Source organism: Lissotriton helveticus, chromosome 9 (assembly GCF_964261635.1).
Source record: "Lissotriton helveticus chromosome 9, aLisHel1.1, whole genome shotgun sequence".
Classification (NCBI taxonomy): Eukaryota; Metazoa; Chordata; class Amphibia; order Caudata; family Salamandridae; genus Lissotriton; species Lissotriton helveticus.
The window spans coordinates 1,136,406,008-1,136,418,211 of record NC_136070.1 but is presented as its reverse complement, the minus strand read 5'-3'; the positions used below and the strand labels follow the sequence as shown (position 1 = coordinate 1,136,418,211).

General features: G+C 45.7%; 1 protein-coding gene across 8 annotated transcripts in view; it reads left to right on the top strand.

Moving 5' to 3' along the window:
• SLMAP (sarcolemma associated protein) overlaps positions 1–12,204 on the top strand; it is a 1,084,481-nt gene that overhangs the window by 745,880 nt on the left and 326,397 nt on the right. For all 8 annotated transcript variants that reach the window (XM_078661565.1, XM_078661566.1, XM_078661561.1 and 5 more), the window contains one exon: positions 9,386–9,445. In XM_078661565.1, the coding sequence (XP_078517691.1) occupies positions 9,386–9,445 (60 nt within the window). The remainder of the gene's footprint in view (positions 1–9,385; positions 9,446–12,204) is intronic.

The following is a 12,204-nucleotide window of genomic DNA, read 5'->3' as shown; positions in this document are numbered from 1 at the left end:
GACCATCTCCCGGTGGATCATCCTGTGTATCCAGGCATGCTACTCCTTGGCTAGGAAGGAGCCTCCTGCTGGATTGCGGGCTCATTCTACCCGAGCCACGGCGACTACCACTGCCCTGGGCCGGGGAGTGCCTTTACAAGACATCTGTCAGGCAGCTACGTGGGCCTCGCTGCACACGTTCGCAAGACACTACTGCCTGGACAGCCAAGTCCGGAGGGGTGGCTTCTTTGGCCGTTCCGTCCTCCGGGACTTTCTGGTGTGATTTTGGTTCGCAGACCCACCACCGGGGTTGGTATTGCTGGGGTATCTACTCTAAGGTAAGGAATCTAATACTAACGTGTCTCTTTCAGATGCACAAGTTACTACTTGTGTAACGATATATCTGTAAGAGACATTAGTTAGTATTAGATTCCTTACCGACCCACCCATCCTCCCCGTTCTGCGAACCAATATCTAGGGTTAGGGTTGTCCCCTTTCAGGGCCCTAGTTTCAATGGCACCAGTGTTGGTCTTTAACATGGCCCTGCGTTTCTGGCGCGGAAAAGCTGTGTCTAAGAACTGACGTCAGCACGCGGAGGCGGCGTCTAAGTACTCCGACGACGTCATCACGGCGCCCACGACGGACGCGGAGCCGCAGACGACGCCTACCGACGCGCAAGGGTACTGCTACGCAAAAATTTCCGGATCCAGTCTGACGCCTGGGGATATTCTAAGGTAAGGAATCTAATACTAACTAATGTCTCTTACAGATATATCGTTACACAAGTAGTAACTTGTGCATTTTTTTCTATTTATTTGCGGACTTTTATATAGCGTTGACCTGACCGGTGGGTATCCCAGCACTTTACAGCAATTATAGGACATGTAAAAACACAAATACAATGATGGAGACAATCCCAGAGTACAAAAACTGAGAAGACACAGTGCCAGAGAAGGCCTGGCTGGCTTTACAACAATTATAGGACATGTAAAAAACACAAATACAATGATGGAGACAATCCCGGAGTACAAAAACTGAGAAGACACATGTCGAGTACTACTGTGGTAACATCCCCTTTGCCTTTTGAACTGCAGCAATACAAATGGGAATGTATTGTCATTAGTGCGCCAACTACAAATCATGTGTTTATTGATTCACAGTTCATGTGACTGGCATGGTGAATATATGTATTCACACACGCACGGGCACATCCCCGCAGATTAATGCCTGACGCACATTGTTTCACCCGATTTCATCTACCCTTTACTGACCCTTATACGCTCTAAAATATCCTACAGACACATTAATACATCATTCACTTCGAAACAAATATTAAAATCATCATTAAAATATTAAAATCATCATTAAAATATTAAAATCATCATTTAATGTGTTTTCTACTAATTTCATACACGTGTTTCTACCCTCATTCACTTCCTCAAACGTCATTCTTTTCTAAATGGACTCTTTAAACCCCCGCACCGCCTCACACACATCGATCGCAATCGGTATAACAAGCATTTACAATGCAACGGTTTCGCCTTTGGAAAAGTTTGAGCTATTGGCATTGTAAATGACAACATTTGTATTTATGTGTTGGTTTTGAAAACAGATAAATAAATGGCATTGTCATTTACATTGCAAATAGCTTTAACATTTCCAAAGGCGAAACCGTTGCATTGTAAATGCTTGTTTGAGTTTGGCAGCCAGGTATTCAGGTTTGCCTGTGTGTAGGGCTTTGTGAGTAAGGCAAGCTGTTCTGAAAATAGCTCTCATTTCGACAGGGAGCCATTTGAGTTCTCTGAGTGGCGGTGAGATGTGCTCGTATTTCTTGAGTCCAGTGACCAATCTGGCAGCCGCGTTGAGAGTGGTTTTAAGGGGAGCAAGATGTGCTGTGAGGGCTGCATTACTGTAGTCTAGTCTTGACAGCACCAACGATTGAGTGGCTTGTTTGAGATCTTTGGGAGGGATGAAAGGTTTAATTTTGTTCAATAACTTTAGGTTGAGGAAGGCACTCTTAGCTGAGTTCTTTATATGATTGGTCATGTCCAGTTTTGGGTCTAGCGTAATGCCTAGTGATTTAACAGAGTCTGGCATGGTGAGTTTTCCATTGAGCGCATCTATAGTTTTTAGCCAATCTACCATTTGGGGTTTCTCTGCTTTGTTTGATATGAGGAGTAGTTCAGTTTTGTCAGGATTCAGTTTTAGGTGATTGCTTGTCAACCAAAGTTGCACTTCCTTCAGTATGCCATTGAGTCTTTGAATGTCCTTCGCAGATGAGATTTCTAAGTAGATCTGCGTATCATCAGCATATAGATGGAAGGGTATGTTGGCTTCTTTCAGTAGGGTAGTGAGGAGTTACACGTAGATGTTGATTAGTTGAGGGGAGAGCACAGACCCATGAGGGACTCCCCTGTTGATTGGGTGATTCAAAGTTGTTGATTTTGATTCTCTGGGAGCGGTTGTTCAGGAAGGAGGAGAACCATTTGAGGACTATCTCACCGAGCTCCGCCCTTCCTTGCAGAGCTCTGATGAGGAGTTTGTGATCTACCGTATCAAATGGAGCCAATAGGTCGAGGAGAATGAGGAGGCAGCATTGATCAGAGTCCAGAGCTTTGTGGATGTTGTCAATGATGTTGAGGATCGCGGTTTCTGTGCTGCAGCCTTTCCTGAAGCCAGATTGATGAGAGTCAAGAAAGTTGATCCTCTCCATGTGTTGCGTTAGTTGTTGTAGTACACATCTTTCTAGGATTTTGGCTAGAAGAGGGAGGTTGGAGACGGGTCTCAAGTAGTTCAGATCTGATGTATCAAGGCCAGGTTTTTTCAGCAGAGAGGTGACTTGACCTACTTTGAGGCAGTCTGGGACGATTCCGCTATTGAGGGAATTAGCCCCACCAAAGTGGGGCTAGGGCGCATTTCAGTTTTTGGGAAAAGTGTCTAAGAAGTGCGCGAAGGGCTTGGCGTTGGAGATCAAGTTGATTATGTCTGCTTCAGGGATGGGGTGGAAGAGTAAGCAGGGTTTGGTGAGGGGTGAGAGAGCAGTGCCGAGGGATCCAGTCGTGCCGCTATTGAGAAGGGGGGGAGCTGTTATGTACCAGACAGAGCTCGATCTTGGAAATCTTATTGTTGGCGAAGTTATCACAAAGATCTTTGGATGCCTGAACGGTGGACATGGCTGGTTTGGATGTTTGTTGTGTGATTATATTGAGGAGCTCCTTGGGTCTGTTCTTTACATTGACCAGAGCGTAGCGGAAGAACGTTGATTTTTTTTCCTTGATGTGGTTGTTGTACTTCTTCCGGACCGATCTAAGTTGATCGCGTGGATAATGGTAGGATTATTCCTCCAGTGTCTTTCATATGCTCTTAATTGTCTCCTTTCTCCATTAATGTCGGAGTCAAACCATGATCTGGAAGGGGTGGCTCTGATTTCATTTTGTTTCAAGGGTGCTCGTTGATCCAGCAGGGCCCCCATGCTCGAATTGTAGAGCGAGGTGAGATCTGTTGTAGAGAGAAGCTCATTTCCGCTGGGGAGTAGCGTACTTAGCCTCTCTTCATGACATCCAGAGGAATCTTGGTGAGATTTCTAGACCATTTGGGTGGGTCTTGTGTGGGGAGCCGGGATAGCACTTTTTGGTTAATATGGAATAGGATCATCTGGTGGTCCGACCAGTCCACATGAAGAATGTAGTCAATCGTGATTGCATCTCGCTGAGTGATGATGGCATCCAAGGTAGCTCCTTTGTTGTGAGTCTCCTCTGTGCAATGCTGGAATAGATTATTGTCACATAGAAGATTGCTTAGGGTTTGAATTAGCGTGTTGCTCGATTCATTCCATAGTAGGTTTAGATCACCCAAGATTAGGTTGTTGGCATCTCCGGGTGCGCAGTGTGAAATCAGGTCGGAGAAATGTTCCCCGAATATGGTAGTGTTACCTGGAGGGTGGTAGAGAAGGTGACAGATTATTGGATTGTTGGCCTTGTTTTTGATGTTAACAGTAAGGCATTCAAGGGAGTTGTATTTACCTACGTTCATTTCCATGATGTCGATGTGGTCCTTGTAAATAATAGCTATACCTCTACCACGTCGATCTTTCCTATCTTTGTTTATGATAGTAAAACCAGGCGGCACGAGCATATCTAAGCAAGGTGGGGAGATCTCATTTAGCCAAGTCTCCATGTTAAAGGCAATGTCTATGTCTTGCGATAGGATGGCTTCTGCTAATTCTGTTGCAGGTTTAGTGGCTCATCTGCAATTGATGAGCAAGCAGTTGGTGGAGAACCCTGATTTGCTGAGAGTATTTCCCGGAGGGGCCCTAGGTATGGAGGTGAGGAGGGGAGGGGGTCTGGGGTTTTTTGTGAGGGGGTAGTCTCTTCTGACGCCCGTAATTACTTGGAATTTAGAGTTAGGGGAGGTTGTGGGTGGAGGGTTGTAAATGGAGGCTAGAGCTGCTGCATCTTCTTCAGACATTGCAGCTATGGGTCTGGTAAGTCTACATGTCTGGGTCTTTTCAGACGGTACAGCTGTGGTTCCAGTAAGTCTGCGTGACTGGGTCTCGACCTCTTTTCTTGGGAGACTTTGTTTCTGGGAAGCTGGGGGCTATGGTTTTTGTGTGCCACAGTGGCAGACTCTCTACGTAAGATCTAATGGGATGCTGTTGCTGGGTCTCGTGGGTGGTTGAAGCCCCTATCCGGTGCTTTTGAAGGATGAGGTTGGTTAGAGTAGGAGACCTAGGTTGGAGTTGCTGGGGTTTTTGGGATTTATCGAGGTTGGCTCGGATTTCGTTTAGACCCAGTACTATTATGTCAAGCTTGCTTTCTAAGAGGGTCAGCCGGTGCGCCATGTTTTCCGGGGCTGGGGAGATGGCGGCTGGGTTAGGACCTTCCTGAGGAGTAGGGGGCTGGACTGCGTAAAGTTGTTTTTTGCTGTTTGTGTCTCTTGCTGTTTGTGTTGTTTTGCTGCCTCTCTTATTGGCCCTTGCTGAGTGGTGCCAAGGTTCGTAACGGGAATTCAGCCTCGTGGTTTCTGCAGGGGTGGCATAGTGAGTGGGGGACGTGGGTTCTACATGGGTGCGATAAAGGTCTGGGGCCAGAGTCCACGGTGTAGGGTTCGCGTGTTCTTGCGACTGGGGGAGCGGTTGGGTTTGATGGTCATTGCAGGGTAGGGGGATGCGCTTCGCAGGGGCGCTGGAGCGAGTAGAGTTTCGGGAGGGGAGTGCAAGGGTACTGGGAATGAAAGCTTGCTCTATCTGGAGGGACAGGTTGTCCGGGGAAGGGAGTTGGACTGAGGAAGATTGAGGTTTGTGGAGATGGGCGGTTCGGAGTGTAGGGAAGAGGGAGTCAAAGGCCTCTAAGTTCTCATTGTTTGCCTGGATCAAGATTGTGCCATTTGAGTAAATGGTCACTGAAGTGTTCCCCTTCCTAGTTTAGTGACTGGTGAGAGAGGTTGACAGTTTTCAACTGTGTGAGGTGGTCGTCATTTTGGAGATGCGGAATTGCGTTCTTTGTGTGGTGTTCGTTATCAGGGTTATCTGTGTGAAAGATGAGATCCATCTTTATCTGCCCTTTGGAGGGGCAGTGGTAAGTGTCAACAAGTGTTGTCTGATTAGTCTATGCTTAAAGTTTCTTTTCGCTTTAGGGGAGGGGTTCGGGGGGAAGATAATTGCGAAGGAGTTAGTGCCTTGTGGTTTCATGTGGGTTGAAATAGAGGGGTTGTTGTAAATTTGAGTGCTCTGAGACATTATTGCTATTCTTAGAGTGAGGGGCCGTACTTCTGTTATGGTGCGGGAGTTGCCTTGATCGGGGAGAGTCACATGGGGGAGGCTGGACACTCTGGGGAAGCTGGGCACTCTGGGAGGAGGAGCAGCGCCCGAAGGGCCTTGCTGGGATAGGGTCCGTGAGGTTAGATTAAGGGAGAGTTGCGGCGCGTGAAGGAAGGGGATAGGTGTCTGTGGGTTCATCCCCTGTGATGGTTTGTAGGGGGCAAGTCTGTGCTATAAATAGACTACGAAATCTCCTTAAGACAATTGGATTCTGGTGTCGACCATCTTGTGTCCGGCAGGCTTGCACCTTTAAGTAAAGGGATGCTGGAGTGACCCATGGTCTGAGTGGACAGGCTTTGCACTGATTGTGGGCCTGGGGTTGTCGTGATTTGTAGCAGGATTGCGCTAAGCGCCGCAGCTCCAAGGTATGGAGCGAAAGTCAATGCAATTGCCTGTGGGCAGTATTCCAGTGTCAGCCAGCTTAGGGGCAGGCAGTATTGGATGAGAACTGATCTCCCCGCCAGACCATTTTTGTGTATTAGAGCCTCCTTTGCTCAATTACCCTGAGGAAGAGCTAGTGTTCCAGTGAGCCTCGGGGCTGCAGGCAGTGAGGAGAGGTTGCATTCACTTGAGGGCGGCCATCTTTGGGTCAGGCAGTATCAATTGTGAGCTGCACTACCATCTGTTACAGATGTCAAGCCTTATTTCGGGATTAAGTGATTTTTTTTAAGAAAAGCGCCTCCTTAGCTCATTAGCCCTGTGGAAGAGGAGGTGTTCCAGCGAACATCGGGGGCTGCAGGCAAATCGAGGAGATGTTGAAGTCCCTCGAGGGCAGCCATCTTTGGGGCAAGCAGTATCGATTTGTGAGCTGCTCTACCACCCAATTCGGAGGTTGTGCCCTTTTTATTCTCCAGAATTGAGCCTACTCTGCTCAATTAACAAGTGGGGGCAATTGACTCGCGTCAATGAGTGATTTGGAGATCGGGGGCTGCAGGCAGTGGGAGGAAGGCGCAGTTACTAGTTGCGGCCATCTTAGGGGCAGGCAGTATTGATTGGGACCTGCTCACCCAGCCGTTCGACCCGCCGTGACTTAACTTGCTAAATTGCTCCTCGTCTGCTCAATTGTCAAGAAGCGGTGTATTGCACTCACTGTCAGGTGCTCCGGTGCGCATCAGGGGCTGTAAGAGGTTGCAGGAGAGGCTGTGGTCCCTCGCGGGCAGCCATCTAGGGGGCAGTCCGTCGCATCAGCTAAGCGGCGTGTGCATGAGACGGCAGCCTGAGCTGACCGTATGCGGCGTGATATTGCCTCACAGCAGCCCTGTTACGGCCCTCCGGTGCGGCTCCAGTTGAGTGCGGTGGGCTGACGGGAATTTGGCTTGAGGCTCCACTGTATAGAGGACACTTCTTGACTTCCCAGGAGTATCGGGCGAGTGAGGAACATGGAGTGCATCTACTCGCAGGATTGACTTCTGATCGGTACCAGTAAGTCATTAGGCGAGTTGGGCTAGAGGCTGAGGTAGGTGAGTCGGGTCGGGAGGGATTTACACTGGGTTAGTGATCCCCGAGCCCTGGAGTGCTTCTTTTCCTGCACTCAGTAGGTGCAATCCTGAAACATTTTGCGAATATTTTGGTTACACCTTTTAGTTTTTGGCTTTGCTGCCATCAAAAACCTTAGGTTTCATGCAATTTAAGGACAAATCTGCCTAAGCCCTGAATTAGGGGCTTGTGCTCTAGTGACAATTATTAAGCCTGCACCATGTGCCAGTCCATGCTCCCTAAGCTGCCCAGGACTGGGTTGCTAAGCTTTTATCATCTATCTATTCTTCTATATAAATAAAAATGTAAATGTTCGTTTGTTCAAAATCGCAAATCTCCGAAAGTTCTTCACCGAGTGATTTGAAATTTTGACACAACGTTGGATTCGAATAGGGGCTTGTTCTTATATAAACAACGTTGGATTCCAATACGCGCGTGTCGAATACGCGCGTGTTTTTAATCGAAAGCCCGAACAGACACATAAAAATGTCAATGTTCGTTTGTTCAAAATCTTAAATCTCCGAAAGTTCTTCACCGATTGATTTGAAATTGTGACACCACGTTGGATTGGATTAAGCGCGCGTTTATATATAAACAACGTGGGATTAGAATACATGCGTGTCCAATACGCGCGTGTTTTTAACCAAAGGCCGAACAGACCCTATTGATTTGGTTGCTGCGCAAAGACTACAAGGGACGCATAGAGATAATAGTCTACATATATTAGGATGGACAGTTGGTGTCAGGATGGCAGACCGGGAAGTGGGTGGAGATAGGGGGGAGGAGTTGGTTCACTTTGCAACATTAGCGCCTGTTTAAATATACACAACGTTGGATTCAAGTACGCGCGTGTCCAATACGTGCATGTTTTTAATCAAAAGGCCGAACAGACCCTATCGATTTCGTTGCTGCGTAACAACTACAAGGGACGCATAGAGACAATAGTCTACATATATTAGGATGGACAGTTGATGTCAGGATGGCAGACCGGGAAGTGGGTGGAGAGAGGGGGGAGGAGTTGGTTCACTTTGTAACATTAAGAAAGGACGCATAGAGACAATAGTCTACATATATTAGGATGAACAGTTGGTGTCAGGATGGCTGACCGGGAAGTGGGTGGAGGGAGCGGGGAGGAGTTGGTTCACTTTGCAACATTATGGCAGTAGTCACAAAACATATTGTGTGCCCACAAGCATTGTGAAATTAAACATATTTGAAACGTGCGCTTACTCTTTTCTTCCTCTTCCATTTAACCAGACTGAGCCACAGCAACGCGTGGCAGGGTACAGCTAGTTTATAATAAGGAGTCTTTTTTTCCACCTCTGCCCATCATCAAAGGTACTGTTCAGACTCACTCAGAAACAGGTCTTTTTAAGTTGGTGTTGCCTGAGAAACATGAGGTAGTTCTAGGGGGTTACTTCCTGGTATTCCTAGTGTTTTGCCCTGAGCTGCTTGCACACTCAGGGCAGCACTTTCTGCCATTCAAAATTTTCCAAGACTGAAGTTGGAATACTAAATAAGCCTCCTGGAATATTTGGTAAAAGGTTGCTCTTTTGTCAGATATTCTAGGACTGGAGTTAGAAGAGTAATTTTGACCTTCCAGTGACTGAGCTGCCCACTGTTGCCCTGAGGGTGCAATTCAGGGCAAGAAACACGAATGAGCTTACTTCCTCCTGGAATAATATTGTCATGATTATCTACCACCAGCCTCTGAATGGATTTCTTTTTGACGAAGGAATTTTACAGCTATTTAAGCAGTAGCTGGTGATGGCCAATTAGTCATACCAATAAGCCTTGTTTTGCACATGCTAAGCTTTCCTATCATAGGAGGCATTTTTGTTAACACATACAGCTCAGCTTTTCAGAAACATTTTCTGGAACCATTGTGTCTATTCGATTCTCTGCCTTAATCTTAGAAATGTCTTCCTTTGGCATTGTAAATTTGTGAAATGTGAATAACTAAAATGAATGTGTTCGTGTTAATCGAAGAATCTGTAGGGCCACGGTTTCATCAATGCAAACCTTTATTAGGTGCTTTAAAGATGATTGCACTCTGTTCTCTCTCTCTATTTATTATATTGCATATGTTAACACTTTCACTTTCTCTTCTAGACGGTCAAATGGACGAACAGGACTTGAATGAACCTCTGAATAAAGTATCTCATGTGAAAGGTAAATATGTCGGTTGATATGTTTTCGAGTACAGTTATAAATACTTACTATTTTCAGTGCAATAGGGAAGGTTATATTTTGTAATGGTACTTAAACTTCTTGCACATACCGTAACTAGCACAGTTTCTCTGAAAGTTATACCCTGCTCCCAGTGCAACAACGTGTGTGCATCTCTTCCATAAGGCCTGCTGAGGTAGGGGCATCATTTCACCAACTCCCTAGAGGCCTTTTCTAATCCTTTGGCAATGACGTGCTTCCTGTTAAGTCATTGGGGGAAAGAGTGTGACATAAGCTGGGAATAAAAATTCTTCATCGCACACATAGGAAGCTGAGTAGAGAGGCTAACTGAAGCAGATAGCCATTTTGCTATAACTGCAGTAGTGGGCGATCTATGTATGGCCGCAGATTCAGTTTGTACTAGTCCTGCTGGAAATGCCCTTTGATGTTAAACCGCAGCATTCTGCTTAACCGACCAAGCCTCTGTTGAATGTCTGGAAAGGTTTAAAAATGCTTTTCCTCATTTCTTGTAAACTGAAGAACAATCTTAGGCTAAATCACCTCTTCTTGCCAATTGGTGACCACCGGATTTCCACCAATTGTGTCACCCTTTCTATTGAATATGTGTGTGACATCATTGGCTGCTCTGATTGAAGATTGCTGCAATCAGCTTTTAATAATATGCTGATGACACACAATTTTTTTTTAACAGACTCTCAATTAAGCACTTTTGCAATAAGTTTCTCTCATACTTGAAATACTGTATGTACATGACCTGGTGCAAGATCAGTCTTGATAAATCAGAAACCTTCATTGTGGGTGGATATTCTTCATTATGGTCTGCTCAGGTTTGGCCCAGCTCTTGTTCACCTTTTTTCAACTCCAAGTAGCAGTGTAAAACATTTAGGAGTTAAAATAGAATCTCAGCTCAATTTAACATACAAGTCTTGAATGTAATCTCATGCTGCCTCTTTCACATGCAAAAGATCACGCAGATTCTCCTTGTACTGACAGCAGGTAGTAGAATGTAGAACAGGTGTTAATGCCTTGATAGGCTCTAGGGAGGATTATTCTCATGCATTATACTTAAGTATAAATGAATGCATCTTCTCTACACCAATTACATGCAGTACAAAACCAAGATGCTAGGTCAACTTCTTTACCCCCATTTTTGCCAAAGCAAAACTAATATTAGTACAATTGCACCAGCTTTTGATCTAAGACAAAATGTCTGTGGATCATCTTCTGTTTTCCTTCCTGAAAAACTGAGCAAATACTGTCCTTTTCACAGTCTTCGATCAGCATAGCACTGGCTCCTCACAGTGCCATACTTTCGAAAATCACTAATTGCGGGGCATGCCTTCTCGGTCATGTGCCCTGAGTGCTAAATGCATATCTTTCGACATTATTTCAGAAAGAGATTCAAGACATTTCTTTTTACCGACTAACACTTTCACCTTTTAGTAGCTCCTTATATTACAGCCAAGATAATTTTGAAAGTAGTAGCACACGATAGTTTAACATTACATAACATTTTAGTAATTCGCAATATTCTCATAGGGAAGCGTGCACAGTTTTTGCCAGGGTATGCTGTCATTACAGGTTGGTGCTAGTATATGCTGAGGTGCAGTGGTAAGCCTACCTAGCGGTTGTTTTGCTTTATGCATTACCGGTAACATCAAGGTGCTTGCCTTCACCCACACCTCTCCCATCAGTGTTGTAACTTTTATGGATATCATCTTAAAGTATTAGGCTACCCTTTCTGAGAAGAAACAATTAGCTCCTTTCTTACTCCCTCTGGATGCACAGGGATGGGTGAGAGCCTAGGCTTCCTGCGCTGCCTTTGCTGTTTGTACGTATAACTACTGAGCCGGCACTGGCTGTAACATGAATTGCAAGTCACGGTTATAACCTGATGTACCCCCTCCCCCCCCCCCCATCCCAACCAGTTTCAACAGTTACACAATTGCCCCATTATCACCAGTCTTCTGGGGTTCCTCCTCTCTTGTTTTATATTTCCTCCAATTCTGAATGGTGGAATAGGACAGTTGTGTTTATCTAGCCTATGTAGTTAAGTCTCCTGTAGATTGTTTTAGTGAAATTGTGCGCAAACCTATTGTGACCAGTCATTAATTTTGCCAGACTACATGTGTACTGTTAGGTCGCATTGCAAAATCTCCAGTTGCAGGGGTTACAGAATGACCTGTCTAATAAATATATTTTTCTTATGGATACTGCTAACAGCAAAGTCCTCACGTTGTAAATATTCCCCAAGCATCAGCTAGAATCGAGCAGTTATGCTGTGTGCCATTAGATGGCATCACGCTGCTTCACACAATATCCAGTGTGCAAGGGAAGATATCTCCCCTAAAACAATGGAGTTTAAACCGTATAGAGACTGCTACAAACAAACGTCAGTAACCCGTCCTCACAAATTCTGTTTGTGGTGCCTGCAGTTAGACAACAACTTCAAGGCCTGTGACAACTGTGTCCAGATGAGCCCGAAGGCCTTTGGTGATGTAACGTTTGGCCTCACAGTCTCCTAACACAAAAGAATATATGCAGTGATAGGTCGAAGTCAAAAGGAAGGTCCTGTTCCTGCTCTTGAAGTTGTTTCTGTAGCAGATCATTGTTGTGTATTCAGTTGAGTTCACGAAAAAGCACATAAAGTTGTTTTGGAAATCAGCCCCTCCCTGACACTCTTGGACTCCAGAGAGCACGTGATGTCATCTCCGTGCCTCCTGGTCTCGCACCCGATCTCC